Raw genomic sequence first — 18,039 nt, 5'->3', positions numbered from 1 at the left:
AGTGAATTAGAGATTTTCAGCTAAGTGTTCTATAGCCAACTTGGTTCATGCTACTAAATTATACATGTAGCTGTTCTATACTTTTATTTCACATCTATAATAACCTGACATCTATGTTTTTAGAATATAAAATTACTTAGATTGACTTTTACGTGTGGGGCTGTTTTGAAAATTAGCTGGTTCCCCCAGGAAATTACTATGTCAGGCACAACTTATTATCATTGGACTTCTTTCAAAGCCTAGTCAGTAATCATGGGGGCTTTCATTGAGCAGTTTTCATCTGGGAAGGATACATGGCTTGAACTTGTAAAATTTTTCCTGATGTGCTAGCAGACCTATGAAGCAAAGCTCGTTAGGAGTGCCCCAGAACCTAATTTCAGTTTCAGTTAGTATCTATGCAAACATGGCATAGGTAAACTGTGGTATATAGTTTATTTAAAATCAAAACACTTATTTAAAGACAAGTGTTTGAAGAATAGCCCACCATAGCATCACAGGTATATTTTGAATCTGTCGCTTCTGTTTTAGGTAAGATTATCTCCAGGCAAAATGTCAACTAAGAACTCCACAGAACTAGTTGAATATGTTGACAAGTAAGTCTTTAAGCTAAGTCTCTTTACTGCATTTGATGACTCTGTAGAGAATAGAATGGCTGAATGAAAGCATGTAAGTAGGTCTCTGCTTTCAGAAAAGTCTGAACAACCTTAGACAGACAAAGCTCACTGTTTCTAAACACATTGTGCTACCTTCTCTTTAAACGATTTCATAAACTCCTGTAGATCTGTGGGGGAAATAATACAACTGGGGCCAGAAGTGACACGTAACACAACAGATTAAATAACTGTAACTGTCAAATAAAGCCAAGCAGATCGATTGACACTGTGATATAAAAACAAAACAAAAACAAAACCCAGGAAACTTGAGATATTTTAATTATCAGAAAAAGATTGACTTTTTTAAAAAATCAAATTCCACTACATTCCTACTTACAATGCCCACTGGAGTGGTCCACAGAAATTGAACAGCTCTGGTTCTTAGGACACAACCATTGGTAGATGTACATTGTTCAAAATACCCCAGAATTGTATGTTTTGGGGGTGGAGTTTCAGAAGCACTGCGTCTGGGTTGGAGTTGTGTTCTCCTCAGCATGAAAGGCTGTTGTCTGGACTCCCATTAAGAGCTTCTAGGCAGTTCTGTTTTGGCCCTTCCTTGCACTATTGCTCTTAACTCTGGACTTGAGAAACGTAGTTCTTTCTTTTCATTTGCAAACTAAGAAGTTCTTGGTATATACTGCAGCTTTAAAATAATTCAGATTCTATAATATGAATTCTAACCACAAGAGAGATGTGCCAAATAAATGAAATGACTCAAGGAGAAGAAGCGTCATAAATGGTAGACTGATTTTTTTAAAGTCATCTTTAATGGCAAAAATTACAAAATTTTAAATTCTGCTTTTTGTTGCAATATTTACAGTTAAGCATTCCCCTGTTCTCATCCACATGGATTCAATCCATTTCAGCACTTCTGTGTTTCAATTCTTTTCACTTTGCATACATGAGTATGGCTTTATGATTTGGGAGGGTGGGGATTCAAACAGGAGAAATTATTTTTCTTGGTGTTTTAAAGTGTGCTACTTAGATAAATAAACTAGGAACAATGAATGTAGTCTTCCCAGAATTAAAGGGCATATTAGCTAACTGTAGCATCCTAGAAGAAAGAAGAGTGGTTTCCACCTGTCTGCATGTGGCAAATAAAAATCATTGCTCTGACCTAGTGAGATAATTCCAGTTGGAAGGCAGAGTGACCTACATTGCAGGAGATTCAAGAATAAACTCCTAGAGAAGGATAACAACCTTAGATTTTAAAACATTATTGTGGGTTTCAGCACAATGAAAGGATATTTACATTTATTTATGCATGTACTTTATATGTATATGTATGTGAGCATGTGTCTCACTATGTACATGCAGAGGCCAGAAGACAACCTTTGGGAATTTGGTTGTGTTCTTGCATGTGTGGGTTCCAGGTCACCACCTTTATGTGCTTAGTTATTTCATCCAATTGCATTTCAGCAAAGTTAAGACAAAGATTGCCTATTCCCAGCATTCTTTTCTACCCCAGTTCAATTTCATAATCCCACCTCTCAATGCCTAATTCAGGTGCCTATTTTATTAAGAGATGGTTAAATCTACCGTGCTCTTTACTTCTATTCTTTCACACTGTAGTCTCAAACACAGGGGCTCCGGAACCTTATGCTTTTTACTAACCCTGTAATAGTCTATCATGGTGCATAGACTATCAATTTTTGATGAACTGTAGCTGACAGATATAATGACGAGGAAGGCCGGGGCAGGGTGAATTGGATGAGCTATACTAACAGAAGTGCTTATGAGATGCTGACTAGCAGAAAAACAAAATGACATTCAGACATTTTGCAACTATCACTGCAGAATTTTGAATTGACATTTAATAAAACAAACTTAACTTTGCTTTCTTTAAATAACTGTATCCTCTAAATCACCAATTGGTAACAGATGTACTAGATGTAAATGAAGTACTTTGACAAATGAAGATCACTGTCCACTCATTAAACTACCTTAGTATGCATTACACAGCTTCAGGGATGCATCCTTGTAGACACTTACCAATATGTTTAAGGGTGGTATTCAAAAAATGTACTAATAAGCCCCCCAAAGCAAAACTTGAGTTACAAAAGAGATCATACCTAGCCTACGAAAAAGTTCAACATAGAGAAAGGCATACTGAAAAGGGTGGCCAACCTTTTATGGAGTCTTTCTTGGCCTGTCAATTATAGTAGAACCCACATATTATCTATACACATTAAATGGTCGGTCATATTAATAATACATGTGTGGGGCAGCAGAATGTTTGCAAGTATTTATAGGACAATGGTGAAGGTGTCATCCTATTAAAGGCAGCAGATAATTTTAATGTGTACATTGGATTGCTAATCCACAGTTATCAGACATTCTGACCTTATGACCCTGTGCATATGCTCATTTATACTTAGTGAACTGAAGAGCATCAAAGTTTTCCTTCTCGTTGCCTTCCTCCTGCTGGTCACACTAGTGGAGTCTCGGGCTTTCATAAGGAACTCTTTTGAGTCCACAGCAGCTAAACTGGCTGTGATTGAGAAAGCTCCCATTGCCTTACTACTCAGTTTCTACCTTATGTGTAAGAGAGTAGAGTTTCAAGTGATCAAAGATGAGTTCTTGATACTTCTCAATTAATTCCACCCGTGATTTTCATCTACACCTTTCTATGTAATAAGCTAGGTGGTTGAAATTTTTGAATATCTAATTATCCTCTTACATGATTTAATTTTGAATGGAAAATAAATTGTGCTTATGAATCTCTTATTTTTCTTTAATTGGCTATCCCACAAGAGGAGAATTTTTTTTCTCACCTTGGAATCAAATGCTTTCTGAGGTCCCTTCTAATCCTTCAGAGGCTGGTTATTGCTTACTTAGTTTATGCAAACTCTGGGCTAGGCATTTACAGAGTGAGCAAATTAGACAAAGATTCCCACTTCACATACCTTTGATTCCAGAGAAGGAAGAGGCACAGATTTCTGGTAAGCCTGCCAAGACAATTTTTGCTTACAGGTTAGCATTTGAGCAGACTAGGATATGGGCAGGTAGACACCTGGGCAAGGACAAAATTTGTCAGACAGGAATACAGAGGTGAAGATGGTTGGAGTAAGAAGGTTAGAAATATAAATGCATGTTGATATATGGAGTCTCCAGTCTGTCCTACCAAGGTGAAAATTCTAAGTTTCCTAAATCAAAAGGAAGTCAGAGAAACAAAGGTGATACTGAGCAGCAGTTCCTGACTTATAGTCACGATATATGTCAACAACTCTCTTTGGGTACATTTTGGGAAGACAGGGTCTGGATGCTAATTAGTATTTACAATTGAAGTAGATAAAATGTTCAATGCATCAGATAAGACAATAGAAGATATAAAATCATAAAAGAATGCCTGTCACTGTCCTAAGAAGACCTGCTAATGACTGTCTTCAGATTCTGTTTGCCACATTCTCACAAGGAGAATTCTTAATAGCCATTATATCAGAATGTGACCTCATTTGAAAGTAGGGTCATTGCAAATATTGCTAAGATGAGGTCACTGTGGAGTGAGAATAATGTCTGCTTGTGAGAATGTGGTATCCAAGGTCTGAAGACAGTCATTACCAGGTCTTCTTAGGACAGTGGCAGGCATTTGTTTTACTTATTCACTTTAAGTCCCACTCACTGCCCCCTCTTAGTCACCTCCTCCCAACAATCCTTACACCTACCCTTCTCTGAGTAGGTGGGAGGCCCCTGAGAATCCCCTCCACCCTGGCACTTCAAGTCTCTTTGAGCCTAGGCGCTTCCTCTCCCACTGAGGCCACACAGGACAGCCCATCTAGGAGAATATATCCCATATACAGATAACAGCGTTAGGATAGCTCCCCTCTTGTCCCACATTTCAGTTGTTTGGAACCCTCATGAATGCAAAGCTGCACATCTCCTACATATATTTAGGGAGGCATAGGTCCAGCCTGTGTATATTCTTTGGTTGGTGGTTCAGATTCTGAGAGGCCCAAGGGTGAGTTTAGTTGACTCGGTTGATCTTCCTGCGGGTTTTCTATCCCCTCCAGATCCCACGATCCTTCCTCCTATTCGTCAGTAAGAATCCTCCAAGATCCATCCACTGTTTGGCTGTGGGTATTTGCATCTGTCTGAGTCAGCTGCTAGGTAGAGTCTCTCAGAGGACAACATGTTCCTGTCCACACAAGAATATCATTAATAGTGTTAGTGATTAGTGCTTGCACATGGGATGGGACTTAAGTTGGGCTGGCTATTAGTTGGCCATTGCCCTAGTCTCTGCTTCATCCCCCATGGTGATAGGCATTCTTTAACGATGTAATTCTCTGTGCTTGTTAACATGTGAAGAAGACAGATCACTCACATCATGATACATGAGAATGAAGGGCTAAGCTTTGGATGTGGTATGGCAGACTGACCTGTCATTAAGTACAGGCAGTCTTTGGTTCTCTGTAATCTGCTCATATTCACCTCTGCCTATGATGGGCAAGTTGCTGGTGATGAGTGGGCATGGCCACAGGCATTATGTGATATTCACAAGGACCCTGAAACCCATCAGAGCAAGGCTGCTCAGAAGAAACCCAGTTATCTCTACCTCAGGAGGGTCTCGGTTTTTGGCAAGTCTGAGAAACACCAAGACCCTACTGCAGCACAGACCAAAGTCAATCTCAGTTCCCTAGAGAGACTTAATGAGGCTTTAACAGTAAGAGCTGTGAACCAAGCTGTAAAAGGTGACCAGGAGGAAGCTGCATAATGTTGAAAGCAAAGTCCACACTCAAAAGTGTGCAATGGGGTGCACATGCATGCGCGCACTCACACACACACACACACATACACACACACATACACACACACACACACACACACACACACACACACTCACTTCTCTGAGAGTGGTGCAAAGGGACAATGCTGCAGCAAGGGAGGAAAGATGAAGAAGCATAGCAAGATATTTCTCAGCTGAGACACTATTAACTTCCAAGTCTCAGAAAAAGTTTATGTGACAAATGTTACTGTGAAGTTCTAATAAAATTAAACTACAGTGATATGCTAGTTCTAAAGACTCTATAGAAATCAGATGACACTAATTCAACTCCTTAATGTCTACTGTGCTAAGAACAGCTTACCACCGATATTAACATACCAGGACTGCCATGGTCACCAGCACTCTGGTAATGCTGAACAAAAATGTGTATCTCACAACCTTGTAAGCTAGAAGGCCAGAGACAGAGTCAGCAGACTTGGTTCCTGTGAGTGCTGAGGGCAGATCTGTTGCAAGCTTTCCACAGACTTCTTGGCACTTCCTGGTTTATAGATGTTTCAATCCCCCCCCCCGCCCCCATCTCTCTCTCTCTCTCTCTCTCTCTCTCTCTCTCTCTCTCTCTCTCTCTCTTTCTCTCTCTCTGGCACTACAAACTCTATGTAAACTCCAAACATCCTCAATCACTGTTGCTGCTGGCATACATTTTATTTGTATGTGCAATCCAGACATCCACCCTGCTTCTATACACACATGGGTTTTGCTTAGAACCTTTACCCACTCTAACAGCTCCCCAAGAAAAGTTCCCATTCCACCATATGGTATTAATTTTGCAGTCCTCTTGAAACCTCATTGAATAAGAGACATTCACATCTTAGTGTACACGACTTTTCACTGGGAAGATCCACAACCAGTCTCCCTCGTCTCTTCTTGGCTGGGCCACTATTTGGAATTGTCACTTTGCCAGTCATGTCCCCTGGTAGGCTGCATCCTGCCCAACCCTATCAGTCCTGGTTGTCTGTCTGGCCTCTACCCCAAAATTCTCATTGACTGTCTCACCCCTTAGAACACTTCAGGTATTTTACTTATTTTAAGCTCTACAACAGAAGCTTCTTTACACAACTCCCAAGTCCACCAGATGAGTGGTTATAGACAAGCAATGGAAAACCTATAATTGGTTATGGACAGACAAGAAATGCAGAAACTATACCAAGTACATATTTCTAATTCACCATTTCCACATGCTCATAGAATTATTTTTGTAAGCCATCAGAACAGTGGCTACATTTTATATTACCTTTTTTTACAGGATGCTATAAACTATAACTAATCCTTAAAGTTGATCTCATTAAAATGTAGAAAATCTTCTCAATATGGCTTTATTGTGTTCAGAAGAGGATTAAGTTCTCATGTTTTTGTCTCTGGCTTTTACAGGTTTCCAAAATGGTTATCTGAAGTTTCTAAGTAAATTTAGTGCTCTCTTCACAGGGACAGAATAGGCAGCAAAGCAAGGGCCCATATACCAGAGTCTCTGCCAGCCACAGCACAGCTGGTGTAAGTCACACTAACTTGCAGGGAAGCAGAATTCTGAGTCTGGGGAAAATCTGTTCAGATTCAGCTACAGTCAGTGATGTGTGCAAAGCCTCTCTGGAGAGGCCCCAGGATTTCTTTATCCTGTGGTTAGTAGCTCCATTTGGATATGTCTGGAATATTCAGTTATTTCTTCCCTTCCAAGGTCAAATTTAAAACATGATCCCATTAATGTAGCACATTATTAAGAGTTAGCTGGTTTATTTGTTTGTGTGTTTATAATACCAGGATAGACACACCTTGACAGTGAAAGTCCTCAAATTATATCCCCTTTGGGAGTAACCTGGTGGTTTGAATAATAGTGCCATTAAGAATTTCCTTTACATTAAAATATTCATAAATTTGTTCTTCTGGTTATTGAACAAGTAACAAAAGAACTTTCCTTATAGCAATGGGTATGTCGAGAAAAAGCAAGGCCTTTGTCATCTGAGACTCCTGTGACTAAAACTAACAAATGGTGAACATTATTAACAAGCATGATAGTTATGTCTAGGTGACAAAAAGCCTTAGGCATGACAAGAAACCTTCCAGACAGCCATCTAGAGAGAAAATACCTTTAAAATAAGCCTTAAAAAACACAGGAAATGAAGAACTCTAGCCCAGCACGTGCATGTGTCCTTGGACTGTCCATAGTGCAAGCAAACATATTTGCATTGAAATATGTGCTAGAGTGCAGCTAGAGGCTGCAGTAACATGCCCTATAGAGTAGAAATGCAGCTCAGTCAGCTCTGAGAGCCAGGATCAGAGACAGGTGAGTTGAGGGGTAGCCTCTATAGGGAAAGGTCTGCTTCTTCATGCTCTGTATCGGAACAATTTTGATCACAGCTTATAGCATCTCCCAAGAAGAGGGCACTTTGGGTCCCTTATAGCCCAGAACTGTAGCACACTTGTATGGCACTGGTTGATCTAAAACCTGCTATAGACTTCTTGCTATCATAGGCGTCTCACTATCCCATCACTCATAACCAAACAGCAGACCACACCTGTTGACCCTGTTTAAAGATCCAACAACTGCAACCCTTGGTTTTGAAACAGCAATGGAGCCTGTATTTCACCCTCAGACTATCATGCATTCCAACTTGCCTTCATGTTTCTGAATGTCGACAGAACATGAGAGCTCATGTTTCACACTTCAGCAATTCATTTTATATCCTGACTTCTCTTATTCCTGACCCAAACCCCAACACTGTGGTACTCAGTCTTCAGGGAACATTTGAATCATGTAAGCGCTTTCCTTATGCGTACATGAAGGCTCTCCTGACCCACTCCAACATTGTTTTAATAGGTCTGTGATGGAACCAACAAATCTGTATTTTAATAATCTCCCTGTCCTCCCATAACATCAATTCAGATGTTTTTATGAGAAACACTGAATTCCACTAAGTTACAGAGTAAAATTTTAGTAAATACTCAGTAAGTGGTATATGCTTATTTGTAAATCACTAATATAGGAGCTGGCAAGATGGTACAGCAGGCAAAGGATTGGCTACCAGTAATCATGAACATGTGACTTGGATCCCTAGGACCTTCACACATGTGCTATAGCCCCCATTCTCCCACATACATATACATACACACACATACATACACACAAAATAAATTAATAATGATGCAATTTTAAAGTCACTAGATAAAGAAATATTGCTTTACCTGCACATAACAGAAACCCCAGGCAAAAGAGCTTAAATATAAAGGTACAAATTAGCTCATATAATAACGACAGCAATGGAATCTAGAGTTTGCTTACTTTGGTGGCCTAACAAAATCATCAAACGGCCAGGTGTTTTCTGTTCTTTACCAGAGTCCCCCTTTGTTTTATGCTCACAAGATAAGTTCAACAGTTCCATGCACCGCTATAGAAGAAAAGGATGTTCTTCATGTTCATCCTCCTTTTTGAGGCCAAGATCCCCAAAGCAAAATTGTTTCACATGTTTCTATCCAAACCTCACATGCCTAAGCCCAAAAGAATGAGGTAAACATAGAGGACACAAGAGACATGTGTGTGAACTATGGCCAATAGGAATTTAGAAATGTATTTAACAATGCCTGCCATTATGAGAATACACAAGAAAATAATCTTAGTAGGGGGCTTGATAGTGTCTTTTATAAGCATCTGTTTAGAACTGAGAACTAGAGAGCCCCCGTTTCTTGGCAGCCCAGGAAGCAGATTGCCTAGTGACCTCAAGAAGCATTAGCTCAAAGAAGTTAATGAGAAAAATCATTATTAGGCTACACATCCCCATCAGCAGGCCTGGCATCCTGTCCCATGATTCACTCCCGTCTCTGATTCACTTACCTGATACAAGGGAGCATTATCAGCATGGTACAGTTGTAGAGTGTATATGTGCCTATATTCCATTTGGTAATTTTCCAGGAGAACATTTGGAGCCAAAGGGGTAGTAAGTTGAATCTGAGTATTAAAAGCCCTTAGCACAGCCTTCTTCTTTTTCTTGGATGTACAGGCAACAGGAAGGAACAGTGCTGCCTGGGCTAAGGCTGCTTTATTTTGCTCTGGATTAACCTACTACTTTATAGTTTTCTACTTAGCATTAACAGAACATGGAAATTAGTCAACTATAATTACTTAACCTCCCACTATGTACCATGTGCCCTTCTGGGTGCTGAGGATACTGTGGAAAATAAGAGGACACATTTCTAGTGACAGAGGACAGAAAATAAATGAAGTAGCTGGAGAGACAGCTTGTTCCTTTTGCAGAGGACCCACTTACAATTCCAAGCACCCATATGACAACCAACTACCATCTGTAACTCCAGTTCCAGAGGGCCCAACACTCTTCTGACCTTCACAAACACTTACATATACATGATTCACAACCATCCATAAAGGCAAAAGCATTCATACACATAAAATAAAAATTTAAAAAAATCTGTGTTTAGAAAGAAAGAAGTTAAGCCCAACACCAGATAAGTAAGATAAGTTTATGAAGTTCTTTGGAGAAAATGCACTATGGAATCATGATAGTAACAGAGCAGAAAGGAGTCCGAATTGGGAAAACTGGCATTGAGACCTGACTATGCCCAGGAGGCAGCCATTCAATAACTCTACAAAAATCACATGCAGCAGAAGGATCTGCAAGTGCCATGGCTCTGAGTGAAAAAGATAGCTTGGTGTCAGAGGAAACCCAGGAATATAGAATAACAGGATGGGGAGGGGGGCTATGAGCAGGGTTCTTACTCTCAGAGAATGGATAAGCCAAGACAGGGAGGATTTTAAGTGGGTACATGCTGTCATTTACAATTTAGACAAAATCATCCTAGGCACTGGAAAGGTGGACTAGTGGGGCTCATAGTTCAGATTCCCTGCACCCAAGACAAATAAAAGCCAGGTGGCAGAAGTCTGTAATCCTAGGGCTAGAGCACACAGATCCTGGATGTTTGTTATGGGTTCAGGTCTAAGGCATACCTAATGAGATTTTCAGGTTCTTGTGTCCCTGAACAATGAATCAGACATGTGAATCATGATAGAAAGAGAAAGAGAAAATGGCATTCCTAGCAGTAGAAGGTAAAAGACACATGTGCCTGCTGAATTCTGGGCCTTTGTAGATTGTTTACATATGATCTACCTTCTCTTTGTGTATCACAGACACACATTGTTTGTAACACATAGTCCTGGTAAGAAAGGATTTTCATATGTTTCATATAATTATCTCTCTCACACCACAAACCTAGAGCTGGAAAACACAGGCAGCCTCTGTCAGACATAAGGACCATCTGTCAGGTCATTACTTTCTGCTGCTTAGCAAAAAGTAAGTTGAAAGCCGTCGTGCTTTGAGCCATTTGCAGGGGAGTCCCATGAAGGAAACTGTCCAGGTTACTGTGCTTCCTGTTTCTTGTTATTGTGACTCAGCACTTTACAGAACCCTTCAGCTCTGCCTGGTTCTTCTCAAAGGTCCCAGAAGTCTCAAGTTTCACATGAGTAGTTTCTTCCCAGAACAATAGAGAAGCCACAGGTAATGCTTGCTTCCTATTCACCCTCCTACACTCACTGAGCTATCTCTTACTGAGACCTTCTGACTCAGCTTACATCTCCAAAGAACTGGCCATTTAGAGCAAAGCAAGGCCTTCATGTTCATAAACAGCATATAAGCTACCCCAGTGGATAAAAACTTAACAAGGTGACTTTGCTAATGCAAGTCCCAGAGCAGGCCACCTGCTGCCTACTAGAAGCCCTCCCAACCCAACCCCAGAGGGGAGTAAACTCTTCTGAGAGCACAAGTGGCAAGCACATTATAACATTAGTGTATTTACAAACTCACACATTGCCTTACACACACACACACACACACACACACACACACACACACACACACACGTTTCCACACAGCTCCAGAATTTCTCATAGGGTGCATACTTTTTCTCTCCAAGTCTTCCAAGTTCCTGTTCTGTTCCAGGAACTCTCTCTGGTTGGGAAAAGAGTAGTCATGCTAGTGCATTTTTGTCAAAACTATTATCAACCCAGAAATTCCACCCCAAAGACCTGAATCATTCAGGTCCTTTGTCTCAGCTGATTCATGTTTCTTCAAGGCAGATGTAGATCAGCTGTCATGGTTTTAAGAGAAAACTCAGTGAAAATCTCTGACATCTCTCTCTCTCTCTCTCTCTCTCTCTCTCTCTCTCTCTCTCTCTCTCTCTCTCTCTGTGTGTGTGTGTGTGTGTGTGCGTGTGTGTGTGTGTGTGAAAGAGAGACAGACAGACAGACAGAGAATTTGGAAGAGTCCAGAGCAAAGAGAGAAAGAAGCAAAAAGGATGTAGCTGATAGGAGAGGAGCCTGTGGATTGGTTTAGGATAGAAAGGGAGTGAGAAGGGCCAGAATGCTAGTGTGAACTAGTTTAAAGTTAATATAATTCCTCTACATAAATCTAGTGAAATTGTAGCCTTTAAGATAAAGATCAGATCTGCATTCAAGAGCATTGCCAGTGACCTGTACTCAGTGATAAAATAATCAAGTTAGTCATGTGTCTAGAATGACCTCAGGCAGTTATTTACCTATTCTATAAGCCATTTTCCTTTTCTGTGAAGCTAATATAATACTTTAAAACACTAAGAAGATAATGCAAAATGTAAGTCACCAAGAGAAAGCTAATGCATACAATATTGTACATTTTGTTTGGATATACAATTCTTTTGTAGTAGCCATTTTACTTACTATTCCAAGACTGATTGTCATAGAAACTCTGTAAACAGTCGTGTGTGTGTGTGTGGGAGAGAGAGAGAGAGAGAGAGAGAGAGAGAGAGAGAGAGAGAGAGAGAGAGAGAGAGAGAGGAGAGTTGGACAGAGGTTGACAGAAGGTATCTTTTTCTTTTTTTAATTATTTTTGTTCTTTTCTCTCTCTTTTTATTGGATATTTTATTTATTTACATTTCAAATGTTATCCCCTTTCCCATTTTGCCCTCTGGAAACACCCTATTCCATCCTCTCTCCCCTACTTCTATGAGGGGGGTTCTTCACCCACCCACTCCCTCCCATCTCCCCTACACTGGGGAATCAAGCCTTCCCAGGTCCAAGGGCTTCTCCTCCCATTGATGCCATGCAATGCCATCCTCTGCTACATATGCAGCTGGAGTCATGGATCCTTCCATGTATACTCTTTGGTTGGTGGTTTAGCCCCTGGGACTTTTGAGGGCCTAGTTGGTAGATACTGTTCTTCCTATGGGGTTGCAAACCCTTTCAGCTCCTCGGTGCTTTAACTCCTCCACTGGGGACCACATGCTCAGTCAATAATTGGCTATGAGGCTCTGTATATGTCAGGCTATGACAGAGCCTCTCAGGAGACAGCTGTATCAGGCTCCTGTCAGCATGCACTTACTAGCATCCACAATAGTGTCTGGGTTTGGTGCCTGTAATGGGGTGAATCCCCAGGTGGGGCAGTGTCTGGAGGGACTTTCCTTCAGTCTCTGCTCTTTGCTTTATCTCCATATTTCCTTCTTGAGCATTTTGTTCCCCCTTCTAAGAAGAGCTGAAACATTCACACGTTGCTCTTCTTTTTTTTTTATTTTTTCCATCTTTATTGAATTGGGTATTTCTTATTTACATTTCAAATGTTATTCCCTTTCCCAGTTTCCAGGCCAACATCCCCATAACACTCCACCTCCCCTTCTATATGGTTGTTCCCCTCCCCATCATCCCCCTATTATCACTCTTCCCATAAGAATCCCGTTCGCTGGGGATCCAGCATTGGAAGGACCGAGGGCTTCCCCTTCCACTGGTGCCCTTACCAAGCTATTCATTGATACCTATTAAGTTGAATCCCAGGGTCAGTCCATGTATATATAGTTTCTGGGTAGTGGCTTAGTCCCTGGAAACTCTGGTTGGTTGGCATTGTTGTTAATATGCGGTCTCAAGCCCCTTCACCTCTTTCATTCCTTTTTCTGATTCCTCAAACGTGGTTCCTGTTCTCAGTTCAGTGGTTTGCTGCTGGCATTCGCCTCTGTATTTGCCATATTCTGGCTGTGTCTCTCAGGAGAGATCTACATCTGGTTCCTGTCAGCCTGCACTTCTTTGCTTCATCCATCTTATCTAGTTTGGTGGCTGTATAAGTATGGGCCACATGTGGGACAGGCTCTGAATGGGCGTTCCTTCAGCCTCTGTTCTAAACATTGGCTCCCTATCCCCTCCAAAGGGTATTCTTGGTCCCCTTTTAAAGAAGGAGTGAAGCATTCACATTTTGGTCATCCTTCTTGAGTTTCATGTGTTCTGTGCATCTATGGTAATTTGAGCATGTGGGCTACTATCCACTTATCAATGAGTGCATACCATGTGTGTTTTTCTGTGATTGGGTTACCTCACTCAGGATGATATTTTCCAGTTCTATCCATTTGCCTATGAATTTTATAAAGTCATTGTTTTTGATACCTGAGTGATATTCCATTGCGTAGATGTACCACATTTTCTGTATCCATTCCTCTGTTGAAGGGCATCTGGGTTCTTTCCAGCTTCTGGCTATTATAAATAAGGCTGCTATGAACATAGTGGAGCATGTGACTTTGTTATATGTTGGGGCATCTTTTAGGTACCCAAGAGAGGTATAGCTGGATCCTCAGGAAGCACAATATCCAATTTTTTTGAGGAACATCCAGATTGATTTCCAGATTGGTTGTACCAGTCTGCAATCCCACCAACAATGGAGGAGTGTTCCTCTTTCTCCACATCCTCGCCAGCATCTGCTATCGCTGGAGTTTTTGATCTTAGCCATTTTGACTGGTGTGAGGTGGAATCTCAGGGATGTTTTGATTTGCATTTCCCTTATGACTAAAGATGTTGAACATTTCTTTAGGTGCTTGTCAGCCATTCAATATTCCTCAGCTGTGAATTCTTTGTTTAGCTCTGAACCCCATTTTTAATGGGGTCATTTGTCTCCCTGCGGTCTAAATTCTTGAGTTCTTTGTATATTTTGGATATAAGCCCTCTATCATTTGTAGGATTGTTAAAGATCTTTTCCCAATCTGTTAGTTGCCATTTTGTCTTAACGACAGTGTCCTTTGCCATAAAGAAGCGTTGTAGTTTTATGAGATCCCATTTATCGATTCTTGATCTGAGCATAAGCCATTGGTGATTTGTTCAGGAAATTTTCTCCAGTGTCCATGTGTTCGAGATGCTTCCCCACTATTTCTTCTATTAGTTTGAGTGTATCTGGTTTGATGTGGAGGTCCTTGACCCACTTGGACTTAAGCTTTGTACAGGGTGATAAGCATGGATCGATCTGCATTCTTCTACATGCTGACCTCCAGTTGAACCAGCACCATTTGCTGAAAATGCTGTCTTTTTTCCATTTGATGGTTTTGGCTCCTTTGTCAAAAATCAAGTGACCATAGCTGTGTGGGTTCATTTCTGGGTCTTCAATTCTATTCCACTGGTCTATCTGCCTGTCTCTGTACCAATACCATACAGTTGTTTTTTGTTTTTTGGTTTTATTTTCTTTGTTGTTTTTTTGTTTTTTTGTTTTTTTTTTTTTTTTTGTTGTTTTGTTTTTTTTTTTTTAATCGCTATTGCTCTGTAATACTGCTTGAGTCCAGGGATAATGATTCCCCTGGTAGTCCTTTCATTGTTGAGTATAGTTTTAGCTATCCTGGGTATTTTGCTACTCCAGATGAGTTTGCGGATTGTTCTGTCTAACTCTCTGAAGAATTGGATTGGTATTTTGATGGGGATTGTATTGAATCTGTAGATCACTTTTGGTAAAAGGGCCATTTTTACTTTATTAATTCTGCCAATCCATGAGCATGGGAGGATTTGATCTTTTGAGATCTTCTTCAATTTCTTTCTTCAGAGTCTTGAACTTCTTATCATACAGATATTTCACTTGCTTGGTTAAAGTCACACTGAGGTATTTTATATACTTTGGGACTATTATGAAGGGTGTCATTTCCCTAATTTCCTCCTCAACTTGTTTCTCTTTTGTGTAGAGGAAGGCTACTATTTGATTTGAGTTAATTTTATACACAGCCATTTTGCTGAAGGTATTTATCAGGGTTAGTATTTCTCTGGTGGAACTTTTGGGATCACTTATACTATAATATCATCTGCAAATAGTGATATTTTGACTTCTTCCATTCCAGTCTGTATCCCTTTGATCTCCTTTTGTTGTCTGATTGCTCTGGCTAGGACTTTGAGAACTACATTGAATAAGTAGGGACAGAGTGGGCAGCCCTGTCTAGTCCCTGATTTTAGTGGGATTGTTTCAAGTTTCTCTCCATTTAGTTTAATGTTAGCTACTGGTTTGCTGTATATGGCTTTTACTATGTTTAGGTATGGGCCTTGAATTCCTGTTCTTTCCAGGACTTTTATCATGAAGGGGTGTTGAATTTTGTCAAATGCTTTCTCAGCATCTAATGAAATGATCATGTGGTTTTTTATCTTTCAGTTTGTTTATATAGTGGATTACGTTGATGGTTTTCCCTATACTAAACCATCCCTGCATGCCTGGGATGAAGCCTACTTGATCATGATGGATGATTGTTTTGATGTGTTCTTAGATTCAGGTTGCAAGAATTTTATTGAACATTTTTGCATTGATACTCATAAGGGAAATTGGTCTGAAGTTCTCTTTCATTGTTGGGTCTTTGTGTGGTTTAGGTATAAGAGTAATTGTGGCTTCATAGAAGGAATTCAGTAGCGCTCCGTCTGTTTCAACTTTGTGGAATAGTTTGGATAGTGTTGGTATGAGGTCTTCTATGAAGGTCTGATAGAATTCTGCACTGAACCCATCTGGACCTGGGCTCTTTTAGGTTGGGAGACTTTTTAATGACTGTTTATATTTCTTTAGGAGTTGTAGGTGTTTAGATGGTTTATCTATTCCTGATTTAACTTCGGTACCTGGTATCTGTCTAGGAAATTGTCCATGTCCTGCAGATTTTCAAGTTTTGTTAAATATAGGCTTTTGTAGTAGGATCTGATGATTTTTTTAATTTCCTCTGAATCTGTAGTTATGTCTCCCTTTTCATTTCTGATTTTGTTAATTTGGACACACTCTCTGTGTTCTCTCGTTAGTCTGGCTAAGGGTTTATCTATCTTGTTGATTTTCTCAGAGAACCAGCTTTTGGGTCTGTTGATTCTTTGTATAGTCCTTTTTGTGTCTACTTGGTTGATTTCAGCTCTGAGTTTGATTATTTCCTGCCTTCTTCTCCTCCTGTGTGTGTTTGCTTCTTTTTGTTCTAGAGCTTTTAGGTGTGCTGTCAAGCTGCTGATATATGCTCTCTCCTGTTTCTTTCTGCAGGCACTCAGAGGTATGAGTTTTCCTCTTAGCACAGCTTTCGTTGTGTCCCATAAGTTTGGGTATGTTGTACCTTCATTTTCATTAAATTCTAAGAAGTCTTTAATTTCTTTCTTCATTTCTTCCTTGACCAGGTTATCATTGAGTAGAGAATTGTTCAACTTCCATGTATATGTGGGCATTCTTCCCTTATTGTTATTGAAGACAAGTTTTAGCCCTTGGTGGTCTGATAGGATGCATGGGATTATTTCTATCTTTCTGTATCTGTTGAGGCCTGCTTTTTGACTGATTATATGGTCAATTTTGGAGAAAGTCCCTTGAGGTGGTGAGAAGAAGGTATATCCTTTTGTTTTAGGATAAAATGTTCTATAAATATCTGTTAAATCCATTTTGTTCATAACCTCTGTTAGTCTGTCTATGTCTCTGTTTAATTTCTGTTTCCATGATCTGTCCATTGATGAGAGTAGGTTGTTGAAATCTCCTACTATTATTGTGTGAGGTGCAATGTGTGCTTTGCGCTTTAATAAGGTTTCTTTTAAGTATGTTTGTGCCCTTGTATTTGGAGCATAGATATTTAGGATTGAGAGTTCATCTTGGTAGATTTTTCCTTTGATGAATATGAAGTGTCCTTCCTTATCCTTTTTGATGACTTTTGGTTGAAAATTGATTTTATTCGATATTAGAATGGCTACTCCAACTTGCTTCTTCAGACCATTTACTTGGAAATTTGTCTTCCAGGCTTTTACTCTGAGGTAGTGTCTGTCTTTGTTTCTGAGGTGTGTTTCCTGTAGGCAGCAAAATGCTGGGGCCTCATTAGGTATCCAGTTTGTTAATATGTGTCTTTTCGTTGGGGGAACTGAGTCCCTTGATTTTGAAAGATATTAAGGAATAATGATTGTTGCTTCCTCTTATCTTCATATGTGGAGGTGAGATTATGATTGTGTCCTGGTCTTCTCTTTGGTTTGTTGCAAAATGATTAGTTTCTTGCTTTTTCTAGGGTGTAGCATGCCTCCTTGTGTTGGGCTTTACCATTTTTTATCCTTTGAAGGGCTGGATTTGGAGAAAGATATTGTATAAAATTGGTTTTGTCATAGAATATCTTGGTTTCTCCACCTATGTTAATTGAGAATTTTGCTGGATACAGTAACCTGGGCTGGCATTTATGTTCCCTTAGGATCTGTATGACATCTGTCCAGGATCTTCTGGCTTTCATTGTCTCTGTTGAGAAGTCTGGTGTAATTCTGATAGATCTGCCTTTATATGTTACTTGACCTTTTTCCCTTACTGCTTTTAATATTCTTTCTTTATTTTGTGCATTTGGTGTTTTGACTATTATGTGACAGGAGGA

At 40.0% G+C, this 18,039-nt stretch overlaps 1 protein-coding gene across 9 annotated transcripts in view; it reads left to right on the top strand.

Annotated features, from left to right (window-relative positions):
* Positions 1-18,039, top strand: part of Fam81b (family with sequence similarity 81, member B) — a 120,791-nt gene that overhangs the window by 2,235 nt on the left and 100,517 nt on the right. For all 9 annotated transcript variants that reach the window (XR_015661827.1, XR_015661826.1, NM_001433106.1 and 6 more), the window contains 1 exon segment: positions 529-593. Coding sequence is in view for 4 of the 9 variants with exons in the window: in XM_087621522.1 (XP_087477648.1) it covers positions 529-593 (65 nt within the window). In the remaining 5 variants the exon portion in view is untranslated.

This window comes from Rattus norvegicus, chromosome 2, assembly GCF_021556685.1.
Source record: "Rattus norvegicus strain SHRSP/BbbUtx chromosome 2, alternate assembly SHRSP_T2T, whole genome shotgun sequence".
Taxonomy (NCBI): Eukaryota; Metazoa; Chordata; class Mammalia; order Rodentia; family Muridae; genus Rattus; species Rattus norvegicus.
The sequence above is the reverse complement of the archived record's forward strand: the minus strand, read 5'-3'. Positions and strand labels throughout refer to the sequence as shown.